Raw genomic sequence first — 27326 nt, forward strand, 5'->3', positions numbered from 1 at the left:
ATTGACCGGAAAGGTAAGAGGTTATTAGTAGTTACGCTAAATAAGTAGTCGGTTACCACAATAGTTCAAAATAATGGACGCAGTGGTAAGAGTACCCAACAGAAGAGGAGGAAATAAGTAGTTGTTGTAACTTCTACCTTTTGTCCAATGCTGGAAGGTGCATGGGTCGAACCAAAGTACAATCTGAGATTATAACCGGATTAGTACCCACAGCACCCACCAGGGCATGTGACTCGCTGGTACTAATGTACTTTTGAACCATAGAGCCGCTGGACAAAAGAAGGCTGCACAACCCCCTTATTAAGCGCGCGACATATCTTCAAACGCCACCATCTGCTGGGTTGGGTTATTTATAAACATAAATTGTGCCTCTTCCTGGATCTATTGTAATCGAATCACCGAATTGAGAAGTTTTAATCTAGCTCATTCTACTCACGGGACGACGAAACAGTACAGGCACTTGCGACTTACAATGCACTGCACGTGACGTTGTTTGTCCGTTAGCTTGTTAGCCGCGATTCTCAACGCGGATCTTCGGATTGAAGGCTCCGTTCCTATGCGATAGATTAACCTCGTGTTTTTGTCTATACTAGTTGCTGAAAATCAATGGAAAATGATTTTTATTGAAAAATTTAATTTTTTCTCAAACTGCATCACGTGGTGTAGTTTCATATTGCCGTTCTCTTACTGTTCCTGCAGTTTCACTGTTGACTACTTTCCCCTACTGTTAAGTAATATTTGCTTACCCAATGGGAATCAAACGAATAATGCGTTTTACACCGTGAGGATAGGCCATTATGGTTTGTAAATACCTACTATAGTCAATCGTATGCGAGCGCGCTCCTGCAGCATAGCTCTATTCTGCTAACAATAAGTAACAAAGCAAGGGAAAACCAAACAAACGTCAAACAGACCCGTGATTGTTTGGTTTACTTTCTTATTTTGCGGTTTGGCAGATTGTTTTGACGAAATGATTTTTTGCTCCTGTTTCATTCGGTTTGCAAACAACTCTTAATGTCTTCCGTATAGATTTGTAGGTACTTTCAGTGTCAATGATGTCATCGTTTCCGTTTGCTGCTACTATTTGCAAAACAAATTTGAGAAAATGTGCTACGTAGTCACCATGTTTCCACGAACAACCGTAAACGGTGGCATGATTACATTTCCATCGTCGTATATTTGTCGAAAGCGATGCATGCCTGCGTCAGTCAAAACATTCGAAGTGACATGCCCTGTTGGTTGTCTAACCAAAGGCGTTTCCCATTAGCTATGATTTCTGCGTCGAAACCTAATTTTATCTGTATTCTCAGTTCATTAATTCACAAAAAATTAAATTGATTAAGTATTATGCTCTAATATTTTTTTCTTCTTTTTTATTTACAGGTAAGTTTCCAATTAACTGGTTTACCTGCTCTGTCGGTAATGTATTGATGTATTGAAAACCAACAAAGAAGAAAATGTCATCCTCACGACAATTCATTACAATTCAATTCATTGCAAACCGCATACTCATAAATCTATCATTTTGGAAATAAGCTCTGACGTTCGCTAACCGCTCTGATAAACTACGTACTTATTTTATTCACTGCACGAAACCGATTATTCTTAATTGCTATTGGATTGCCACTGTGGCGTACCTAACGTTATTTAGCGGACAACACCTGAGTACATGTTGATGTTAGTTACCCTGCCTGCAGTGCAGTCAAATGCGCCATCCATCGTTCGTTCGTTCGTCCGTTGGAATTCCTATGCGTGTGAGATCATATTTTCTGTTCTGTTCGCACACGTCGTCTCGTCGGTATCGTCGTATCTTGAATGTCGTTTTTCGTCACATTCCGATCTAAGTTGGGAGAAGATCGCCCTTTCGTCGAACTTTGTGGGCAAACTTTGTGAGCAAAACAAAATGAAACTAGCAAGGTAGCTGGACGGTTAAAGCTGCTTGTCTGCTGCCAGTATTGATGCAACTAGAAAAGCTCACAATAGGCATTAGTGACTAATCTGCCAAATGAGATGCACGGTCATGCTCTCGTAAAAAGTGGAAATCCTCTCATAAAAATTCAATCTAACCTTTAGTTATAGATAGATAACCATTTTCAATTGTTCAATTTAACGATCCAACTCTTGCTTTGTGAAATTTTATACTTGTATTACCAATCGCTTTCATTATCATCGTTTTTCTCTTGTCGGTCTTGTCGTCGAATTATGATTTATCAATACTCACAAATTCAGAGATGTTGCATTTATAATACGTTTGTATGCTTCAGGTGAATAAATATTTAATTGCTAGATACCAAGAGAAATTTATCATTATGAAAATTTTGATTCAGGCGAGCATCACGAAATAGTGAAAGATTTTGAGCCCTAATAAATTTGCTGGTCCGTGGTCGGTGGACGACAATTAGACATACATCCTACCTACTGGAGTTTCAGTTATTTCCTTTCACAATAAAAACCGATCAGACCGCCCCGTTCCAACAGAACGGGGACTATCTATCTACGAATGTCACTTGACCCTCAACTAATATGATGTCCTGAAAGTAAACCGGTTTCGGACAATGTGCAACAAAACTCCCTCTTCGATCGATTTTTCGATCTGCTATTGTTTTATGTTCAGAACTGATGTTTTGTTAAAAACATTGCGATGATAGTGATCTAAATTTTAATTGTCTTTTCGCGTATTGTGATTTACTTTAGCTATTTAGCATTCCGAAGCTATTCCGAAATGAAATGAAATGAGCAATTTTTCATTCAATTGAAATGCGCGGTATGAAATCTTACTTATTTCATTTAGTGTCCACCAAAGACATAATTTTGGCTAATTTCATTGCATCTGCATGTCAGTTACAACAAATATTTGTAAGCGCAGCGTACCTTCTGCCAGATTGTTTATCCTATTCTGAAAGAGCTGAGCAATATTATATTTGCAGTCAGATTCCTGAATCGAATTTAATTCTCTTTCTACAGACTCGATTGCGACCCACAGTTGAATTCTATCTAAATTCTTTCGAGGTTCGAAAGGAATAAGAAACCATTATCTGCTGGTCTACTCACGCCCCAAGATTTCTCGATTTATCCGTTAAGCGATTTTTGCGATGAGTGCATTCAGTTGCTCCACGATAACCTGACTCTGCCTGCAGATACAAAGATTTAGACCAAATACTAATGTCCTGTTTCCGGTAATTTGCCTTCAATTGATGGTTGTTAACCCAATCAACGAAGTCCCATTTGTTTTGCGTTGCCTAATAGTGGATTGGAAAGCATGGTGGAGGGATTGCCAAGCTAGTTTAACTTGTTTGCCCTTCATTCGCCAGCAATGAAACTTTCAGAAAAAGTAGTGTATATTGTTACCTTTAACATTCCAAAAAATAAAATTTTAAAAAACGCACATTTTTAGATATTTAACTTTTTAACCAAATCTATTGCTTTTAATATATGAGGGAACCCAAGTAACAATCCAATAGCAAATTGGTCTTATTCATTTCTTATAGTAGTTTTATCAGAGCACTTCAAAGTCTGTTAGGTTTTATAATGCTTCTCCTCAAGTGAATTTTATCTTATTTGACTAACATTTCTGAAGTATGGCTGAAGGAGACTTGAAGAATCACCCATAAAACTAAATTATCAATAAGTGTAATTTACCTTATAAGGGGTTTTAAAGGATACTTCATTTTTGCTTAAAAACGGCGCTCCTTAAAACTTAACAATAGTTTTGACAAAAACTTATGACATTCTTCTGCAAGATTCATTTATCTTAACAATACTGCCATAAAACTCTCTTAAAATCGTATATTCTTGAAAGAGAAATTATACTTTTGAATGAGAACATTCTAACGTAAACAACTAATCTGTCAAAATGGGCGTCTAAACCTGGAGAAAATTGAAGAATATAGATCTTTTAAACGAAAATTAAGCGAAAATCTGTGTAATATTTTGAAAACTCTTTGATATGAACAATCAGCGAAGTCACAAAACAATAAAGATCTCAGGACTAACTGAACTGGGGAAGGACAGTGCCGGTAATGATGCATTTGCCAGAGGCGGTGTGGGTTTCCTCTAGAGCTTTTCGTATTTTTAAACTAAATATAGAGGTCATAAATCAGATGTCTTTACATGGAAAATGTTTGAAGGCACTGAAGAAGTTGAAGCATAATTTTTAAAAACAGTTGTACCAATTGCAAATTAAACGCTTGGAGCTGTTGTGCAGTCCAAACCGCACAAACAACACGTTACGTCAATACTTCGTGATGTTTTGTTTGTTTATACTAGAATGGTTATCTTGCAAAAACTTGGTGCCCTCAAGTAATTCAAACAATTCTTATTCAAGCGCAACTTGTCTTCTTCAAGAATACAATAAGTATTGATGAACTTATCGCGCTCTTGGAAAAATTTTCTTTGTCTTGTCCAAGAAATGTTAGTCTAATAAGCGCTTTCGGGTTGATTTGGATAAAACCATTGAAAAAATGGCGAACAGGGCTATTTTGATTACTTTTGAAATTGTAGTCAATTGCATATGGGCGCTTATAAATATGATATTATGCAATACCATTAGTGATCTTATCTTTTTAAATAAATGTTTAGACATATAAAAGCCTTTTTGCCACAATTAGTTAAAAATTTAGTAGCTATCAACTTCTTCATGAAATCATTAATTTTTTTTAATTAATTTGATTTTTCAGTAATCTAGCAAAAATAACTGGCGCGTTAAAATTTTCTAACTTTCATGTCACAAAACATCGACAAACCGAGCCTGTCATGAAAAATTTCTCATTTATGAGCAACAAAGCAGCTGCTTTTGTCACCATTTTTATTTTCAATTTTCATTTATACCGATTTCGAAATAGCAATATCTGTGAATGCTTATAGCTTATAGCTCTTGGTCAATTTAAAACATTCAAGGCTATGAAAAGTGTATGATGTCTTGCAAGTGTTCTTTGAAGAGACAACCATAAAATCATCAACACTTGTGGCGGTTTTCTTTTTGTTTCAAGCGACTCTTGGAAGTCATTATAAATAGATATCGATAAGAATTACAAGTTTTAAAAGGATCTTTGGAAATTTTCTTGAGAACCTTCTTTAGTGTGGGCCTCCCTCGCCTTATAAGGGTTTTATGACTGTTTTATCGCAGTTTTGTAGAATTACTAATTTGGAGATCGGTTTTAAGCAGCAAATGCTGGAAACCTCTTCAAGTGCACCTTAAAATTGAAATTGTTACTTGGGAATCCACGCCAAGTGACGAAAAAATAACATATTTTTAATTCATTATTTTTGATTTAGCTAAAACTTTGCGTAGCTGTTCTCCTTAAAAAATGGTGTCATTTGATCATATCAAATATTTTTTTAAGATGTCGACTGCTTTTTCAAAAGGGCCTTACCAAAAATGGTGCTAATCCATTAAATATTTTATATTGGAAAAATGGTTTATTTGATCGAAATAGTGTCTTTTGCAAAGTTGTGGATAATAAAATTGCGTTTCTAAAAAAATATGTGCACTGTAAAAAAAATTTTGTTATTGAAAAAACAAAAAGAAAATAAAACTAAAAAACGACACCATTTTTTAAGGAGAACTGCCATGCAAAGTTTCAGCTAAATAAAAAATGATGAATTAAAAAATATGTTATGAATAAATTTGGGTTTCATGTTTAGACTTATAAAAATAAAAATGCTTAAAACCCATTATATTTTTGTTCGATTAAAAATTCACTTTGTTTTTTTTTCGACCCCCCCTTCAGTGGCCCAACACCGGAAGGACCAAATCTTTTTAAATTATTGTTAATGGCCTAGTTAAAAAAAATTTCATCCAAAAAGTTGCAGAATATACTGAAATAAGCTACTTTGCTGTATATAGTAACTATGTATGTCTCACTGGTTGCGATATATAATGATATATTTAAAAAGAGCGTTTAAAAATCAATTGCACTCAATAACTTTTCATACGATTTATGTATTGCTTTCAAATGTTCTACAAAGTTATTCAGTATGCTAAAGTACACATTTTCTGTGAAGACGCTTTTTCACTAAGATGCATATTTATTGAGTTATTAAATATTCTATCAAAAAGTAGCACACTTTTCAATTAATTTTTATCGAGGATGCTTCATAGATCCTTTCCTTACGGAAATTTGTTTTTGTTTGCAGACAAAATATTTATAGCACATTCCTATCAAAGTTGTTGCTTTGCCAGAAATTGCCTGAAATTAAAAAAAACTACAAGGTATACAGCCCTAAGGGTTGTACGAAAGGGTGACGTAGGACTATATCAGATCATTAGATCAAAGACTAATCTAAACTGCATTTTTGGCATAAGTATATTTATCAGAACCTGTGAGTGCCATTGTTTAAGTAAATGTTTAAAAGAGAAGAGCGAAATATTCAGATTCAATTCTTCATTGAATGCAATGATGGCTTTGAAAATTCGTTGACGGGAGTTCATAAGTCCAACGCCTGCAACCATTGAGACATAGAAATTTCTTGTGATGAATGATCAGTCTACAGATTATTGTATTAAATATGATTATGCGTAGCTTGACATATTTCAATAATCTTACTTTAACTCGCTTGTGGACTTTAAAAGGGCCATTGGTTACAAATAACATTAAAACCAAAGCACGTTCATCGCAAATATGACGTGCCATTCGAATGTTCTTCTCTTTGACATGAGTGGCAACAGGCACGTAAATTAGCGGTGTCGATTCACTGTCTCTTGCTCCGAGAAGGTTATACTAGTTTTACTTTCACAGCTTACCGCTTGTTACATAGTAGAAAATATGGCACATACGCCAAAAAGGTCTGTTTTATGTGCATGAGAGTCCTTATCCTCCTACCACAGCGGTGAGGGGTATCAAACCGTCATAAAACAAATTCATGCCTCCAAAAACCTCCACATGCCAAATTTGGTTCTATTTGTTTGATTAGTTCTCGAGTTATGAGGAAATTTGTATATTATTTGTATGGGAGGCTTCTGCCCCTCTTAGAAGGGAAAGGGGTCTCCTACGCCCTCCATAAAATTGCCCTTTTACCCCCTTCATAAAATTGCTGGTCATTTTATCTACCCAACGATATATAAATTGTTCAGTTTCGTTCAGTAGTTTAGCAGTTATTACCATTTGAAATCTTTCATTCAAACGTTACACTTCTATTTTCGTTTTCACAAAGTGCTACCCAGTGGCAGTATAGTAAACAAAGACGTTACGTACAAAACATGTAAACATGTTTTTTGCATAGAAACTCTGCACCCAATTATTAAACACCAACATAACGTTCAAATCTTATTATTGCACACCTCATGCCCAATTGTTGCACAGCTTTTGTTTTGACTTTTCTTCATTATATTATCATTGGCATTATTGCCAAGTTGTTTTACTTGTGGATAAAGCCACTTACATATGGATCATTCCACGGTAAATTTACAGTCGAAATTTTTTTTTCTTCGGAATATTTTTTTACGTTCTTTGTTCAAAAAAAAATCGACACGTATTTTTTTATTTCGATGCTACTGTTGGAATTCGCAAGATATGATTTTTTAAAGTATTGTAGTCTGAAAAAATCACTATGTTTTAAATGCTGATTGTAAACATAGTTTGTAATATCAAAAAATGACTTTCTACCAGATGTGTTCACTATTCCACAAGCTTTCTAAATTGGTATACCGTACCTCCTCTCGATTGTTTGTACAAAAGTTAAATAGTGCATTTTCATAAACAATTGCAATTTTTTCTAAGTTGGAACTTTTTTTTTCTCGTTTTTTTATTTTAAAATATTTGCTGATCTTTGTCGAAGAAGCATGCAAAATTTGGATTGAATTTGGATGATGATTTTCACGTTGAGTTTCGGGCACTCTCCATAGGTCCTCTCAAGCCTGTCGTAAAACTCGTCCTTAGCATCATCGGATTTATCATTTGTCGGTGCGTATAAGTTGATTAAGCTATAGTTGAAGAATTTGCCCTTAATCTTCAACACGAATATACGGTCATCTACGGGCCTCCACGGGATAATAACTCGTTGCTTTTGTTTTCCCAACACTACGGAACCGACTCCATGTTCTGCTTTTTTACTGCCACTGTAGTAGATGGGTACTTGAAAGAAGTGACTGCAATTGGGTCTACTGTACGGAACTCCTTTTCTCCGGAATTTGGCCACCGTACTTCCCGAATAGCAGCGATCTTCACTCCGAGTTGATGCAGCTCTCGAGCAAGCAAGCCTGCCCGTGCCGGTTCATGGAGAGTTCGGACATTCCAGGTACCAAGTTTCCAATCGTTATCCCTTAATCGTTTCCTTATCCCTTGCCGTGTCCTATACCGATTGTTCCGTCCTGAATTTCTTTGTTCGTTGTTCGTGGTAATTGAGTTTTCGGTATACTACCTCACCGGGGTCGCGATACCTACATTTCGCTGATGGGTCTGCCATCTTAGGTATAGCTTGCGGGATACAGCATTTCATATCCAGCCGCCCGTTTCGAGACACTGTGTGAGCCGCCCCTCATCTGGAGAACAGACGCTCTAATTCGCACCTCCTAGCTTAGCTGTTTCAGTAAGTACATGAAGCATTTCCGGGTAAGGCCATCGACCCTCATCATTTGACTTAGATCTGCGTGGAGGCGCCAGGTGGGAGCTTGAGAGAGCCAGAGCTATGTTTGACGCTCCTTCCAGGTAACTCTCCATTTCATACCCAAGAAAGAAAATTTATTATTACGCTTTAAAAATCACGTTGATTTAAAGAAAAAAAAGCATTACATTTGATATATACTGAAATTGTATAGCCGAAGTTGTCAAATTACATTTAACATAATAAACCGTCGAGAAGAGGTGCAAACACTATGAAACGTACAATAATTGGCAAATTACCGTAAACGAGATTAGCAAACAATTTGCCGAGAATGCTGCAAATAAGTATGCAGAGAAGTTGCATAAGTAATAATTTTCTTCGAGCGAAATAGACGCATTAACTATGTCAATGCATTTCCGTTATTCATCTACTAAAAATGGAATCCAATTTACATAGTTGTGCCAAGATCCGTGAAGGATGCTAATTGAAATATTAGAGAACTGTTTACAAACCACCCAATTACTGTGTTACAAACATTACTGAAAAATTATCGGAATGCCGCATTTACGCCACTTTTGCTTATCTGCATTCCATCCACCAAGTGTAGTCTTTGTTAGTACTCAACTGCACACAGTGCACAGCTGCGACTAATTTCGTCTTACAGCGACAAACAGCTCAACTATGTTCGTTCCCACTAAGACTACACGCTACGCAGCAGTCGTCGTCCTCAAGTGTATTAGTAAAGTAAGTAAGGCGTGAAACTTTTTTCCTGCAAGCCGGTCGCGTCTACCGAATCGAGAGATTCTCATACCACAAGCACAAGCCGGACGCCGCCGGGCGGAGTCAGTACTACGCAAAGCGACGGACCGTTCAGAAACGAACGGAACGTTGTTCAGGGCAACTAAACTACGTTCAGCGCGCTGCGTCGTCGTCGAAGTCGGACGATTCACGTCATTTTTGTTTGCTTTTGTGTTTTGGTTCCGCCTGTGAAACCGGTACACGTGCGTGAAAAATAAGTATACATACAGTTCGTGTGCGTGAAAACCAATCGTTTAGATCCGGTTTAGTAAATTCGAAAAGTTTGTTTGAAATTAGAAATACCTAGATGTGATGGATTGTGTATTTCCGGTGTTAGTTCATAAAATACCAAGCGTTACTTTTTACTCTTTGAACTGTCCAGCTATTGCAGTGAAACGGTTGTGTTAGTCAGTTGATAAGATAAGAATTAAAACGTTGGCGATGATCGGTGAAAAAATAAATTTATTGTTGAGCCAGGCTAAAGCAATTCTGTTAATTGCGAAAGATTTGATATGATCGATTGCAACTGAATGTTTTTATTATAAGTGATGTCAACAACACACAAGCAAAATCAGACAACTTTGAACTGTAGACCCGACAAACCGGACAAACCTAGGAAGAATCCAACTTAGCTCAAGGTCGTTCGTTGTACGAGCAACCCATTGTAAAGGCAACACCAGCTGTGCTGTGAAGGTGGCTTGATAATCTTGATACTAAGCCAAAGTTCTTCAGCCCCCACAAATTCCATCGTATCGTTTTCAACTATACGCGATTGCGCTCAGTTTGATGCAAATATGTATACCTCTACATCCCTGACGTGCTTGGCCTGCCTGCCGCGCTACTTTCGGCTTACTCCCGTCGCGTCATCGATTCGCTAAACCAACAATCAGCGGATCGCCCACGGCCGATCCACCGCGTCGTGAGCTTCTTGTCATTCATGAAGTATTGGTTCATTCCGATGAATACTATTGCAAACAGCAGCAGGCCCTAGATGGAAACCTGCCGGCCTTTTGAGTTAACAATTTTCAAACGTATAAGTGTGGCTGACTAATTGCCTATCAGTCATCGGTCATGCACCACTTATGGGCTGAGCTTGTAGCTCATGACGCCCCAACCACGCCGACCCGGCTGAGTTCGTACATAGTTGAGTTATTCAAGAATTCGGATCCTTAAATGGAGAGCGGAAAACTCATTTTCCGTCCAATGTTGCCGAGACACGATCAGCCAGAAGCAGTAGTAAAATCAACATGGCGATCACCTTGGCAGTTACAAAGACAGAGCACAAAAGTCACAAGTCAAAGATCATAATTGTTATATCACATCTCAACAACAACAACAATTTAACTTTATACTGTTGTTTCAAGACACGGCACAAGGTGCGAGGTTAATTGCACGGCTCACGCTTTTGGGACTTTTGCTCGTTTGTTTACAAATCATTCTCCCGGCATTTATCACCCATTTTTATGGATTTCAGTCAACCTTCCATCCATGGCACACATTTTGCTGTTTTTTCCTGCTCTCGAAGACACTTCCTGACAGTTTGAGATCGAATGATTCAACCAGAAACTGGAGGATTCAGAGTGTGTCTGGCTGCTGAGGTTTACTTCGGCGTTTAGCGTGTTTATTGTTGTTGTACCTGTGCAGTGCAGTGCTCGGACCGACCGGTGCCTGCCCATCGATCGACCAGACCACGCGACATGGCGTGCTGGGTGGCCAAAAGATGACTTGGATAGGCTGCATGATTTATGCTTCATGAATTTTTGTCGCATTTACCTGTCTCCCGGTGAAGTGATGTTAATCGCATCTTTTTCACTTTCGTACTTTGTGAGATACCTAGATTGGTTGAAGCTCTGAGCTTGTCTAGACTTGTCATCTTGTGGTCCAAATTTACCTGCGGTGTTAAGTGTGCTTTAGACAATTTCATGATGCAATGTGAGGTTTTAATGATGATGATGTCGGTGATGAAAAAGGGTCAAATGCTCAAATGATTGAAGCTGGACGATTTATCTATGTTAGATATTATGTAAAAGCTTGACCTCAACTGGGACAAAAGAACAAATTGGCTTTTGTTATAGATAGGGGGTCCAACATTGCCGAAACAAATAATTGAATCTGAGTTTCTCTCTCATCTCACTTGTTTTATTTTCAGTATCAAACATTTCAACCAAGCTTGAAAAGAAACTGGGGATTGTTGCTATGAGGCAAATTTGAAATTCATTAATTTATTCCTATCGTGCGAAGGTCTGAATTATTATTCAATTTCAATTAATTTGCATTCCAAGATAGCTGATATCCAACACTTAATTGTGTAGCCGCATGAACCGACAGCAATGATCGTCGAGATGAATCAAAAATCGTATTACTAACGCTGACGGAATCCAATTTAGAACTACTTTATACTACAAATTAAAAACATACACATACGTAAATATAATTGTTTTGGACGTTTTGTCAAGCTTCTCTACGTCTTTCATTTGTGCTCAACCCTACTTTACCGACGATGAAGCTTCTATCCGGAGCTAAAATGCAGTGTGGTACTGGCTCAAGGAGCGTAATGAAACGTAATTTTGATCTCATAACTTTGTAAGACTAACGTAAGTTTAAAATCTCGTAATGAGACGTAGTCTTCGAGAGATATTGATATGTGTTAACCAATGTGCCAGGTTTTAAGAAAAGCTCAAAGATCCTGGACCTAACGGTGAAACTCACTGTTCCATTGGTTTAGCTATTTACCATTTTACTGAAATCTGGGAAATTCTCAAAAAGCTTCTAAAACATTTTGAGGCAATTAATTGTCAACAAAAAATATTCTTCTTAATCAAAATTTACTCGAATTATACAAGCGACGCTAGTAAAACGTTCACTTGTGTCGGACGACGCCTGACATACAAATCTTACCGAGCTATTCACTGAATGCAACGAATAAGGGAAACCGCATAAAAGCTCTTTATATGGACTTTAGTAAGGCATTTTATCACTAAAGATCTTTTCAGTGGTGATCTAAAAGGCCATATAAGTATCTTAAAGGAATGTGAAATTAATTCTCTTATTTTTTAAACTGAAGATCTAATGAAGAAAAAATACGATTTTGACCATTTATTTAGCATCCATGAACCAGATTGTAGTGAATGGGAACGAGGGGGCCCTTTGTCAGAGTTGGTTCAATAATTTTTTACACTGGTGGTTCGAAATTGGCAGGCCGAGTATTACTCGGCTGGTATTACTGGTCCTGGACTGAATAGGTCAGTGGCAATGGGCAAATGGCCAACGGTCTTTCAAATCGAAATATATGCCATTCTAGAATGTACTTCAATCTGCTTGAAGAGAAAATAACTAACAAGCCAGTCGTCGTATGTTCGAATCTCTCCTCGGAGGTGCTGCTATAGAGTCTGTAGAATCGTTGCAGTAGCCCCGTAATTGTCCTGTACTCTAATAACCGGCTGCGAAGTCTGTCGATAAAGAAGGGTTACGTTCTCAACAGGACGTTTAAACCCATGGCTTTGCTTTTTTACTATGTAAACCTTTTTTTGGGTTCCCGGGCACTGTGATATAGAAGGTAATGAAAGAGCAGTTAACCAGATCTGGATCTGCTATGGAATTTGTAGGCCCATGACCTTTTTGTGGGGTATCCAATAGTACGTGCAAAATGGAACTGAAAAAATTGGAAGAAAATCAGGTCATATTGAACTGGAATAATACTCTCTCAGCCCGTTATGCGAAACGGTTTATTAAAATAGTCAAACGCCTCAATCACGCAAAAACTATTGAATGTTTCAATGAAAAATTTGAGTACTTTTGAGCGGAATGGCTACTGGCCTTTGTCCAAGTAAATATCTTCTAAAGGTAATAGGAAATCTTAATAATGATAGATGTCGTTTCTGCAATCTAGAGTGTGAAAGTGCTCATCATGTACCGTGCGAATGTACGACATTATTCAATAAAAGGCGCAAATGATGAAGGGCTGTTGGAGCCTTCGGAAATATGGGCTAGTTCTCCTCAAAAAGTAGTAAAATTCATTCTCAACATACTACCGTGTTGGGATGATGCCTTTAATTAAAATAACAATTACTAAATGACAGTAGTTGTTCATAAGTAAAGGCATGCAGCAAAAGAGGACACACTACAATAGATCAAAAAACTGGTCCCAGTGGTTCAAGGTCCCCAACAAGGAAAAAAGGCATTTTATACATCGACATTTCAATTCTATTTTTTAAATTGCTAACAAAATTAACTCCTAAAAAAATTGGAACCGCTGAGTGCATGAACCCAAGTAGGTCACTTCTGGTATGCCTCAAGGCTCTTGTTTAGGTCCGTTTCTGTTCGACAGTTTCATACGTAACTGTTATTTTATTTACTCTCAAGAGTCAGAAAATGCTAATATATACCGACGATTTGAAGTTATTTTCTGAGCTATCCAGAAACAATGTATTCTGGAAAACCCTTTTTACACCGTGATGAAAAACCGCAATAAAAAATCGGGAAAACTATGTTGTAAAGTTGTAAAGAATTTTCAGAAAAATTTGTTTGTCAGTTTTTGATCTTTCAGAAATTTACAAAAAGCTGTTTTTTCTTTCCAAGACTACACAAAATTCTGAAACCTTTCGTTTCGGCCCAAATTTGTACGACGTTGATGCTTAACTTACCTTGAATTTTTAAATTGATATTAATTTGATATGTATAAACCAGGCTTCATTTTCGGTTTTTTTCTCAGTAGATGCTCATTTGATTGCAGCGCCTCAGCGAAACAGTATTCGAACAAGCAGTGTAAAGGACAATTGTAGAGTCAATGATTATCCACAATATTGTTGAAGAAAGTATAGATTTATCTTTTGTATTTACGGCGTTATAGGGTTGCTACCCCGTTGGTATCCAAAAGAGCCACCTTTTGCTACCAACGGGGTAACAGCTCCATAGCGCCGTAAATACAAAAGATATAACTATACTTTCTTCAACAATATTGTAGATAATAATTGACTCTACAATTGTCTTCTACACTACTTTTTCGAATTCTGTATCGTTGAGGCGCAGTAGTCAAATGAGCATCTACTGAGCAAAAAAACCAAAACGAAGCCTGACTATAAACTTCGCAGCTTTCCGAGCCCTGATGATCCGGAGCACCTTTTTCTACGCAAAGATATCCACAAATCCAGCTGGAGGTCAGCTGACCAACGTACAAACAGCCAGATTGACCACGTTGTTATAGATGACCGTTACATGTTATCGTTACTGGATGTGGCTCCAGTGTTGCGAAGCCCACACTCGTGTGGTCTAATTTTCTCACACACGCGGACTCAAAGAGCACGTCGGCATAAGCATCCCTTTAAACCTCCCGCTCTTATTTCTTCATGCACTGGTACGTATTTTTGCGAGTGTGTGTTTAGCTAACAGTTACTGTCGTCGCTCGTGCACCAGCGGTAGAGTGCGCCACCAGCCTCGCGGGCTCCTGATTCCCCGATAAGCTACGCAGGAAGACCCACGCACAGTGTGTGGGTTGCAGAATGTCTGCACACAGCACCGGCGGCTGTTTCTTTTGCGCCTGCGTGTGCAGCGTCAGTGTTGAATGCTATGTTTCTCATACTCTTTCGCGTGTGAGTAGGCATGGTTGACTTCTCGCTCGACTCGCAATATTGTTTGGCTTTGCCTTCTTCCGAGGAGTTGGGTGCTTCAAACCTGGAAGACGGTTATGGCAGAATACGCTCGGCCATCGGAGAGTTGAATGGGCTATCGAGCACTAGGTGTGAAGCCAGTATACAAATTGATTAGTTTGATGGAAAATGCTAATAAGCAGTGCAGAGAAAAAAATTGCTTGGAAAAATTATCTGACCATTGCCACTAGGGAAAACTTGGCCAAATACCGATGAGCAAGGAACCAGTTGACCACGATCACGATTTACGAGAAGACGAACCAAACTCGTAACGGCTGCACACCGAAACCTGACATGTGTGAGGACGAAGGAGGAAATTTTATCACAAACGAGTGCGAGGTGGTCGGTCGACAGGTGGAAATAGATCTTCGGTGAAACCCCCAAGCTGCAGAAGGTGGGACGGAAGTTAACCTAAAAGTGCCCATGGAAGATAGTAATGTCCCAGCACTTGATCTTCAAGAAGTCAAACGAAAATCGACTGAAGACCAACAAAGCCGCTGATTAGGGCCGCCTATTGACAGAGCTTTATCAACATGGCCGAGAAACACTGGCAACGGCTCTACACTGGATTATTTCCAAGATTTTGAAGAAAGAGGAGCTATTGGAGCAAAATATCGAAGGTGTGGTTTGTCTCATGTACAACAATGGCATAACGCTGGTAAACGCCGCCTTTAAGGTACTCTCCCAGATCCTGTTACGCCTGCTGTCACTCATAGCACAAGGGTTCATAGGGAATTATCAGGCCGGCTTCATAGGGACTCGCACCACTGCAGACCAAATTTTTACCATGCGACAGATCTTGCAGGAAAGTCGGGAGTTCAACGTGCCCACGTAACGTATCTTCATTGATTTCAAAGCAGCAAACGATACAGTCGATCGAGATCGAGATATAGTGACGCGACTGATCAGAGCTATACTGGATCGAATTATGTATTTCGTGTGCATCTCGAGTCTCTTTGAGACGCGGCGAATGTTGAGACAAGGTGATGACTTATTCTGCATGCTGTTCAACATCGCTCTCGAGCGGGTAATCCGACGAGCGGGCATCGAAAGGAGAGGCACAATTTTTACCAAGAGTAGCCAACTCGTAGGCTTTGCAGATGACTTTGATGCCATGGCCAGGAACTTTGCGACGGCCAAGGCAATCTACGTCAGGCTGAAAGCGACGTCCAGGAGGATTTGGCCTAAAATAAATGCGTCGAAGATCAAATACATGAAAGTAAGATGCTTGAAGGAAACTAACGTGCGCCTTTCACGGACGCCCAGCCAGCACCAACTCGTATATCAATGTACGAAAATTATCGTAAATATCTCTTAACCAATTCGGATTCGAAAAATGAGTAATTCTCGCTGAAACGGGGCCATTACTGACACGAGGTCTTCAAATATTGGAACTTTTGCGCTTAATTGGTTGAAAATGGTTAAAACATAAGAATTGTACTTTTGATACCTCGAAATAGTGGACCCCTCGTTCGCCAAGGGGCCTAACAGTTTAAAGGTGTAATTCTTATTTTTTTAACCATTTTCAACCAATTAAGCACAAAAGTTCCAATATTGGAAGACCTCGTGTCAGTAGTGGCCCCGTTTCAGCGAGAATTACTCAAATAAAGCCTAATAAAGCACGCACAAGTTGATATTCTATCGTTTATAATGCTAGTAGCTGACAAAAATACGATTTCGGATACGATACGATACGGTACGGATAAGCGGCTTTTGCGCGTCGAATACGATTTTGTTGGATACATATCAATACGTAACTTTTAGTTGCAATCTAATTATACATATGAAAATGCTAACTGGGCGGTAACCGTTGACGGCGACAAACTGGTACTGGAAGTGGTAGATGAATTCGTGTATTTTGAATAGCTGGTGACCGCGGACAACAACACTAGTATGAAATTCCAGTGGCGCCTTCAAGCGGGAAATCAGGCCTACTAAATAATTAAATTTAAAAGAATATCGTGAAATTTACTGGTGGAGTCCTGCAAGGCATCCGTTTAGGTTCTCTTCTATTTATTTTTCTGGTTATTTGAAAAATTTCATTCATACCGACAATGGTGGAATGGCTGTTAATCCACGAAAAAAGTATTAATGAAATACAAATTTGTGTAAAAACTGATTCTGGAACTCTTCGGCTCAATCCTGGACAGTAATTTTGAATTTCTGCGTCTTTCAGAAAACGGAGAGCAAAATTTTTCATTCTACCGCTTATTTAAACAACTGCAGATATAGCTTTCATATTTATGGTCTCTTTTTGGCATTATCACGCAAGTCCCATGAGAAAAATTCTATACACATCTGATTCGACTGGCATATATGCATAGTTGTTTGATGATCAAACCCAAAACTAAAAAGGAAGTTACCCCCAAAAAAAATTTGTGACTAGATGTTTTTCTTTGAACAATAATTGATCATTTTGTCCTATCAAATTTTGGTCACCAAATTAAACTTTTGTGTAACTCAAAACTGTATATGTATGAATTTACAATAATTACAGAATAAATAATTGGCTAGCAAGACTTCACCAAGCATAAGCAACCAACACGCGCGTAACGGAAACTGAAATACTTTTTTTAAAAGAAAATATCTACTGGCATTTCTTTGTTTTGGATTATTGAATCCATCCGAATCTAGTTTTCTTCTTCGTATGTAACGACACAGTACAGCGCTTTTGCAGTACGATCGGAAGATATACCTATTGATATTCAAGCCAACGAAGCGAGAAAAAAAACAACATCCACGGTGGTTAAATCAATATCGCCTACCATCGCGAAGCAAAACGCCTCGCAATTTCTCCTTCCCACTGGTAAATTATTCCAATCACGTCGCATGTAGCTTCAAATAGTCATTAAAATTATAATTAACCAGTACCGCCGCCTGTTCGGTTCGGTTGGCTGAGAATCGTGTTTCTGCTGCTTGGCTTCAGCTAGCTGTTGTAGTCTCTGTCTACAACGCATCAACCACTCGTCAGGTGCCAAGATAAATGAGCAACACGCGTCCTTAGATGGTTGACAAGACATTCAAAGCGCGGATCAGAATTTGACACACATTGCATTGTAGTCACCGAATGATGGAAGAAAAAAAAAACTGCCGGAGGTGTTGAATTTATAAACAAAACGGAGACTCCTACAACTATAGTCGAAGGTGGTCAATCAACCGTTGCTTTAAACTGCGTTGCGGATCCCATTTCCTTCTTCTGTTTTTGCTATGCAGTTACAAGCAAATGAACCGCCGTCACTCTGAAGTAAGTTCATTCATTAGAAACCAGATCACATTTCGGTTTGGTGTTTGATTTCTGGTGAGGTTATGTAAGGCGATCCGTCGCATCAACATGTGCCATATCGAAGCTTGCTGGTGGGTGGTAGATGATTTGTCAGCCGTCGTCGCAGAGAGTTTACTAATCCTTTGCGTGCTAATACACACTGGGTGTATTAAATTGATGATTACTTAACAGCGACTAGACACAAACTGATTACAATTCACTCTCCCTGCGTCATTTCTTGGGAACTTTAACAAATTTTATACTGCTTACCGGTTTTCCCTAATCTATCCAATTTATTGAAACATATATTTTTGAACGCTTTCGATTCCAGCTTGAGCGGACAAACATAATTAATGTCGGGTGGTCTAGAAAAAAATGTTTTACACTAACATGATTCAGAATCCTAACCCAGACGACGCTAAGTGCCTTGGGCCATAACTCTTTCACAGTCCAATTCAGCTCGGTTCGGTTCGATGTCGATCTATCGGTGTTGCCTTGCCATCAAACTACCATTTAACAGACTCTTACACATGCACATTTTATTTGAACTAGCTTTTAAGTAGCCAAAAATTATAGCCCTCAATATTAGAGGGAATGCCAGAGCCGAGTAAGGTCTGCACAGGCTTCTACTACAGACAGTGGCTAATTATGTTGTATTTTCAGTTCGCACGAGCCCCAGCCACAGCTGATTCAAGCTGCACGATTACAAGAATTGGAACATTGATGCCATTCGAAGGGTAACCAGTTTTTTTTGTTCTTCACAGTTTCGAAATCTCTGTCGCACATGCTTATTTGAAGTAATCTGAACCTGTATTCAGTTCGAATGTTTTATTTTACTACTGAATTGCTAATGAGTCATTCCATGAATATTTGCAAATCAGCTCGGAACGGCCTTCACAATTACGCAGAAAATTTACAGCGGGACCTGTGCAGTAACAACAATTTGTTAATAATGCCGTACGACTTTTAAAGCGATTTAAATTGCACTAGCCTCGTTTGGTTTGCTTTCTTTTATGTAAACATTCAGTGGAAGTGTTTAGTTTTACACCACTCTTCGCACACTCGCAATGCCCCGAAACATCAGTCATCAACATAAATAGAATAGTTTTAAACCCATTTGAATTCTGCAAAATAACAATAATCGTCGAATCATCAATTCGAGGTAAACGGCAATCTTCGCTATCAAACTCGTTTGTATAAACCAAGTTTAACCCTGCCCTTCCGCTTATCAGTAATAAGGAGGTGATAAGGTTTTACAATCCTTATTCGCTCTTGTTTTCTTCGTTTGTGATACTTTTTGCAAAATGACTTTCTCGTCGTTTGCTTTCTTCTGACATCATCGTTTTCTGTTCCGTTGAAAAACAAAAAAAAAACAACCATTCATTCACTCTGAAAGTTTGCACTTCAAAGTAGCACTTAACCTTGATGACGGACGATGTCACGGATGGCAAGCGTAGGATGAGGCATTTAGGTATTTGTTTGCTTTACTTTGCTTGCGCTTTTGTCATAACGTTTTCTCACTCTCTCGGTGCAATTTCTAGGTAGGTAGCTTGACTTGTGGCGCTTTCAGAGGAATGATTTTCGAAATTTTTGCTGGAAAAAATATCTAAAAATCTAAAAATAAAAAAAAAATAAAAAAAAAATAAAAAATAAGAAAACTTATCCAATTTAATTCTACTATGTGTAGTTCAGTAAAAAACTTCAGTCCAAAAACTTCAGGAAAAAATATGTTTACTGAAATATCTTAAAAATAAGAGCTTTCAGTTAGATTTTCGCAAAACTTTAACATTGTAAATATGATTTACTTTTAGTAAAAATACTTTGAATGATATATATAGTCTGTGCTTGGGAAGTTGAGAAGTCGTGGAGGAAATTTTAAAGAAAAGATTCGAACTAAATAAGAAACTAAGTGAGCAAAGTGCATTCTTTATTAAGTGCACCTTTTTCTGCATTGCACTAACATTGATCAAAAAGTAAACAGCTTCCCGACTATCCTATGTTGTTCCGTTCCATCTGAACACATTTTGTCCTATTTCCTGAGCTGCAACGATCAATGCACAAAAATTGCTTTACAGTAGTCAAACCGTACACAGTTAAGTCGTACTTGTGAAGTTGAGAAATCATGGAAAAAAATGTTGCAAATATTGAGCGAGAAGCAAACAAAGCCCACTCCTACGCGGGCAAGTGTGATAAGCATAGCATCCAACGCTTGCTCTGCTGACGAAAGCTTACCACAAACAACCGCTGGTCTTGTGTAGATACACTCTGCTACCTACACACTCACGAGAGCAGAGCCTCGTACCGTGTTTCTGCACAGCCCGCTCACCAAACAAGCCAATGCCAACAGGTCGCGAGGGCAAGCGGAACACTAGGACGTATGCATACTGTGAAATGTTTGCATCCTTTTTCTCCTCGGTATTCGCAAATGAGTTCGCCTCCGACGCAGAAGCTAAATTGGCTGCAATGAACGTTCCCGAAGGACTTGTCGACCTCGACACTTTCGAAATTACTCCAGTGATGATTGTTGAAGCAGCTCGTAGATTGAAGCTATCATTTTCCCCCGGGTCTGATGGAATTCCAGCCGCAATTTTTTTGTTGCTGCGCATTTGAGTTATCTGTACTACCCTGTTGTATTTCCAACAAGTCCTTTGCTCAAGGCAAATTTCCTAGCATTTGGAAACGATCTTTTACTTCTCCCGTTTATAAGAGTGGCGATCGTGGGAATGTTAGAAACTACAGAAGCATTACAAGCTTGTCTGTAGCTGCCAAGCTTTTTGAAATTATGTTTGGCACTGCCATTCTCAACCAAAAGCTATATATCAGCCTACCAGCACACGGGTTCATGCCTGGCCGATCGGTTTCCACTTACCTACTCGATTTTACCTCCTTTTGCATTACGCAACTTAAACAAAAAGAACAAGTTGACGTAGTTTACATTGCCAGAAAAGCTGCATTTGACCGCAACGATCATCGCATTCTTCTACGGAAACTGCATCGTTTGGGAGCCTCTGAGCACCAATTGGCTTGGCTTGAATTATATTTACGCGATAGAGTCTTGCAAGTCATGGTAGAATCTACTATTTCATCTGTGTTTACAAATAAGTCTGGAGTTCCTCAAGGAAGCAATATGATCTCTTGCAGTTCATATTATCTATCTATGCTGACGATCTAAAATTGTTTCCCAACGTGCGTTCCATCGGCAAGACAATTGCAGGACTACCCGAGCAGGAGCCCATACCAAAAGAGTATCTTATCAATATCTTACTGCGTTATGGTAATAAACGTATCAAACTATCGTGCAATAGCACCACTCTGCACCTTTGAAAATCTTTTCGAGCTGGTTGTTGTTTTGTATCCAAACGGTCAACTTGTAGTAAGCTGATTTCATAACATCCTTCTTTGCAGAACCATTTTCAAATCGACGCAATATGTACGGACTTATTAGCGGCTTTCAACAAAATGAATATTCAGATCGCAGTCTCGAAACTTCAGTAACTTGGAATACGCGGTAATGTACTAAACTGGTTTGAATCATACTTTACCGGTAGAACTATGCCCGTCAAAATTGAAAATACTATTTCTTTGACTTTTCGGTCACATTTGACGTGCCACAAGGAAGTCATTTAGATCCATACATTTTCCTACTGTACCATAATGGCATTCATCTTACTTACTTACTTTAGCAGCCGAGAGCCGGGGTGGCTCTTGGCGTATCAAAAATTCTTCTCCATTGAATTCGGTCTTAGGCTGCTCGTCGCCAATTCGTTGCGCGTCTCGACACACGCAAGTCGGCTTCAACCTGGTCGAGCTTTCTAGCACGTTGGGTCCCTCTATTCCTGGTGTCGGTGGGTCTCTTGAAGAGAACGGATTTCACTGCACAGTCGTCCGGCATTCTTGCGACGTGGTCGGCCCACCGTAGTCTCCCAACTTTCACCAGGTGTACGATGGTAATCTCTTCAAGTAAGGCCTGTAGCTCATGATTCATACGCCACTGCCACTCTCCTCCGTCTCAAGTCCGTAGAAGACTACCGATTAGTCTGATTAGCGTTTTGTACATCATCAGCTTTGTGCGGCGGCTTATGCTTCCAGATCGAAGCATCTTGCGGAGGGACAAGTAGGATCGATTTCCACCTTGAATGCGTCGTCAAATCTCCTTACTCGTATTGTTGTCGGCGGTGACCAGAGATCCCAAATATACGAACTCATCAAACACTTCCAGTTCATCACCATCAATAGTCACTGTCCGTGGGAGGCAAACGTTGCTTTCTCTGGAGCCTCTTCCTACCATATCGACGCATTGATTTGAAACCCTATCCTCCTAGCCTCCGTTTTTAGTCTGACGAAGATTGCCTCCGCCGTCCCAAGGTTTCTAGTAATGATGTCGAGGTCGTCTGCGATGGCTAGTAGTTGGTTACTCTTGCTATAGATCGTTTCTCTCGTTTCGATTCCCGCTCGCCGGATCACACCTTCAATAGCGATATTGAATACCATACAGCACAGTCCATTCCCTTGCCGCAACCCTCTGCACGATTCGAAAGAACTTGAGAGTGTCCCCGAAACACGCACGTAGCACATCACTCGCTCCAAAGTAGCTTTGGTAAACCGCGTCAGTTTCTGCGGTGAGATCTGCCATAGCAGTTCTCGTTCAACTGCATCGTATGCTGCTCTGAAATCCACGAATATATGATGCGTGGACACGTTGTACTCTCGACGTTCCTGGAGGATTTGTTGGAGAGTAAAAATTTGATTGTGTAGTTCTAGCACGGGTCCCCATAAAACCCGCCTGAACTGCCCTACCAATTCTCTTGCTATTGGGGATAGACGACGTAACCAAATCTGGGAGCCCAGCCTTGTAGGCGGCGTTGACCAACGTGATGCCGTGGTAATTACAGCAATCTAGCCGGTTGCTCTTTTTGTAGATGGGACAGACTACACCTTCCATCCACTCCTCCGGTAGTTTCTCCTCCTCCGAAATCCTAGAAATTATCCAATGAAGTGCCGTTGCTAGCGGTTCTAGGCCATTTTTGTAGAGCTCTGCCGGAAGTCTGTCCTTTCCGGCTGCTCTGCTATTCTTCAGCTAACGAATTTTCTCGCCAAACCTCTTGGCACTGCGAGGTTAACTTCCATTGCGTCTCCTGCTGCTATATCGCCGTTGAGGTGCTCATCGAAATACTGCTTCCACTTGTCGACCACCTCGCACTCGTTTGTGATTAAATCCCCTCCCTCGTCCCTACACATGTCAGGTTTAATGTGTAGCGCTTACGAGTTTGGTCCACTTTCTCGTAAAACTTGCGCGTGTCATTAGCCCGGAATAGTCATTCCAGGTCCCCATGATCTCTGTCCACTTTCTGGCTCTTTTGCCTTCTCAGGATTGTGGTCAACTCATTCCGCGCTCGTCGATACTTGGCCAAATTCTCTCTCGTGGATATGCTAAGATAGTTTTTCCGAGCCCTTTCTTTCCTCTCTATCGCTAGTTGGCATTCTCCTTCAAACCAATCATTTCGTGCACTCGAACGTTCAAACGTTCACCAATATTTGCATTCCACAGGGTCTGGGAGAGAAGTTCCCATTACAGCTGGGTCCGTTCTGTAGATTCTCGAGCTTGGTTAAAGAAGAACGTTATACAAACTTTATAAGCGTTGCTTCAATGACCATTCTTCTTTCTTCTTCAGCATAGAGCCGGGGTGGCTCGTGCTGTTTCAAGCACTCGTCTCCATTCAACTCGGTCTTGGGCCACTCGTCAATTTCCTAGTCGTCTCAGAAGTCACAAATCGCTTTTGACCTGGTCGAGCCATCGTGTACGTTGGACCCCCCTGTTCCTGGTACTGGTGGGATTGTTGAAGAGGACTATTTTCGTCGCACTGTCGTCCGGTACCCTTATGACGTGTCCGGCCCACCGTAGCCTGCTAACTTTCGCTAGATGTACGATAGGAGTCTTCCCAAGCAGTGCCTGTAGCTCGTGATTCATACGCCTCCGCCATTCTCCGCTTTCCGCTCGTACACGGCAATGGCGCGTATGTCCTCCGTTTTGTACATTGTTAGCTTCGTGCGGCGGCGTATGCTTACTGATCGTAGCGTTTTACGAAGGCCAAAGTAGGCCCGATTTCAATGACCACGCCTTGTCTCCCCTGAGATTCTATAAACACCTTTGTTTCGTTATTTTCTTCTACCGTTCCCTCCGTTATAAAAAAATTAGTTAAATGCCTGATCTCATTACAAAGGTCAAGCCAAAAACACGGAGGTGGTTGAAAAATTTTCGTTTTTCGATTATTGTTCAAGAGTTATGAATTTTAGAAATATGCGATGCCCAAAAAAATGGAAAATTTCCATTTAAGGATATGTATTTAAATGCGGAAGAGATTGACGCATTTTTTTTATTTATTTCCAAAAAGACCTTCATATCGTCGGGATAAATAAGCCATTTCTGATTTTTGAGAGAAAATAAAATGTCATTTACGTCAGTACAAAATGAAAAGAAAAGTCCCAAAATAGGGCCTTGAGGCACACCTGAAGTGATTACTTAGATTGGGTTCGAAAGGTTTCTGTTAAATTATTTAGTCTTTGACGATTGGTCAAAGACGAATCAAATTATTTCAGGAGTCCCATTTTTTTAGGAGTGAATATTCTTTGTAATGGCCTTACTGAAGTCTGAATAAAGAGCTTCTGTACGGTCTTCCTCATTCGGTGTATTCAATGAATAGTTCGGCAAGATTTATATGTCCGATATAGGCCGAAACAAGTGAACCTTTTTAGGCAAATTATGAACACTTCAGATTGACAAATGTTAAATAATTTGCAAGCTGCTGCTTCCTGCAATGCAGTAGACCATTAAAGATTCCGTTCTTCGCATATGGGAAAATAAAACCTCCGTTCTTCACATGCGGTAAAATCGCAAACATATGTTTCATCGCACTGACTCAACGCAACGTGCGTTGTGCCCCTCCTCGTCCGATTAGGGTTGACAGAATATGTCCGAAAACCGTCAACGCGCGCGCTGACCAGCAAAAAGTCGAAGGTGTTTTTAGCGCGTTATCACTCACCTGTTTCGCAGCGCGATCTATTGTAAAGGTAAAGCTGTGAAGTAAACGCGCGTTGCAGGTTGTAAACAACATATTTGAACAGCTCATGTTCTGCTGTGTGGACAGCCTCAGCCTCAGCCTCTCCTGCCTATGCCTATGTGCTTGCTCATTCGCTCGAAAGAACGCCTGCATGCCTGCCTGCTCGCAAAGAGTGCAAAGCTGTCACACTCAACTGAACCGTACCCTATCTATCTTGGGGGCAGAGTGACGTAACGCTAAGTTGACTCGAGCAGTCATTTGTTCGTTTATTCTACCGCCGCCGTACCGTCAACTTTGTATTCGATGGACTAACTAAGCGGGCCGGCGAGGCAGGCAGGCAGAACCACTCACGACCGAACTGAGTGAGGATCAGCCTGCATGTCTTGACGGGAGGCACGGTTTTGTCGGGTTCGTTCAATTATCCATTAGTTAGCATCGGCGGTGACGGCCGCTGCCTGGCGCTGCTGTGTTCGTTCACTCGCCACGTCATATTTGTTCAGTTTTCGTTTTGCTGTCCTCCCCGCTAGGTGTCTGCCTGTGGTATTCTCGCCTCCGGGGAGGGTGTATTGTGTGTGTTGTGTGTTGTGTTGTGCTGTGAGATAGTGTCGCTGTCATTTCGAGTTACATCGCAAAAGATGTCTTGGTTTGCCAAGTTCTCACCCGCCTGTTCAGTTGTTAGTTGAGCACAAGATATTTACTATGCCGGGTGGTTTATTGAAGATCGTCACGTAGAATAGTGACATGTGTAATGCCGTTTGTGTTATGATTTACGCTCGTCTCTTACGATTAGTGGACGGTTTACTCAAGTCTCGAACGCATAGTGATTCTTTTGCGAATGATATGATATACAGTGAAAACAGTTGTTGATTAGCACTCAAGGACATTTAGAATGAAGAGGCCTACCGCATTCCTACAACGAAGCTGACGTAAAGCATGACGAAGCCAGTCAACTATTTTCAGCAGTGAATGGGATACATTAATCATATTGAAGCTTTGTATCAGGAAGTACAACTTTACCCTACAGCAAACTGAAAACTGAAGTTGATGCAGTTCTGTGATCTGATTGTGGTTGTGAATTTATAACGGAAACCTAATTGAGTGTCAACTGGAGGATCGCGACACTGCAGCAGCATGATCAGTTACCGTGAAATTAACGCCTTGGTTGTCAAGAGCTGATCAAAGGGATCGGCCCAATTGGTAAATGGTGTGGAGGTGGAATGTAAATTAGTCGAAGAAATCAGTTGATCGTGAATCCAGGTCAGGTGTTGTTAAATCGTTAAGATCTGTGCACGGGCAGTGAAGCAAAGTTCGGCGCTAGGCGGCGAATGAACAGCGAATATTGAAAGAAATTGTAAAAAGTGGTAGTAAAGGCGACAAAATGGGCATTGATATGGGTATTGTCGATGAGCTGGAGCGAATCCCCAGCACCACACTGGCTGCACTGCGGGGCATACTAGTCAAATCGTTGTCACGAGAGAATTTAAGTCTGACCGATCAACAGCTGCTGGCAAATCGGAAGGAACGTCACGTGTCGTTCAAAGTTGGTAAGAAACATAATTGTAAGGTTTATTGGAGCATAAAACAACACGTATGGAAATGTGTATTACGCTGACGAGATTTACGTTCAAATATATTAGTTTGAACGCGAAACTCATTATATAGAAGTAAACTTTTACCTTTATTAACACTTTTATAGGTGTAATAAAATATTGTTATAACTCAATGAAAAGAATGAATTTATCAAAAAAAAAGAAGACTAAAACAATAATTCTTCTCTTTTTCACCGAAAAGTAAACATACAAATCAAGCAGGCAACCAGGTGACAACAACAAAAAAAATGAAAGGCCCAGGAAATTGTTTATTACAACAAATTAAGACATTTAATGATTTATTGAAAACACGAATGACATTTATCCATATTTATGTTTTGCGATTGTTAATTGTGAATAGGTATGTCACCGCCGTGGTTTCCTTTCGCGGTTCTTAATGACTGGGCGACCAATTAAAGCCAACGTTTTATTG

General features: G+C 39.9%; 1 protein-coding gene across 16 annotated transcripts in view; it reads left to right on the forward strand.

Annotated features, from left to right (window-relative positions):
- LOC128744355 (MAP7 domain-containing protein 2) overlaps window positions 1–27326 on the forward strand; it is a 366494-nt gene that overhangs the window by 272999 nt on the left and 66169 nt on the right. Inside the window, exons 1-2 of one of the 16 annotated variants that reach the window (XM_053841293.1) lie at window positions 9405–9574; window positions 26095–26848. The exons of 11 other annotated variants lie outside the window; for them this stretch is intronic. In XM_053841293.1, the coding sequence (XP_053697268.1) occupies window positions 26683–26848 (166 nt within the window). In that variant the 5' untranslated portion in view covers window positions 9405–9574; window positions 26095–26682. Of the gene's footprint in view, window positions 1–9404; window positions 9575–9652; window positions 9672–9723; window positions 9743–23097; window positions 26849–27326 lie in introns of those variants that run through there. 4 more of the 16 variants (XM_053841294.1, XM_053841296.1, XM_053841295.1 and 1 more) reach the window with 4 other exon arrangements.

This window comes from Sabethes cyaneus, chromosome 3, assembly GCF_943734655.1.
Source record: "Sabethes cyaneus chromosome 3, idSabCyanKW18_F2, whole genome shotgun sequence".
In the NCBI taxonomy this organism is placed as follows: Eukaryota; Metazoa; Arthropoda; class Insecta; order Diptera; family Culicidae; genus Sabethes; species Sabethes cyaneus.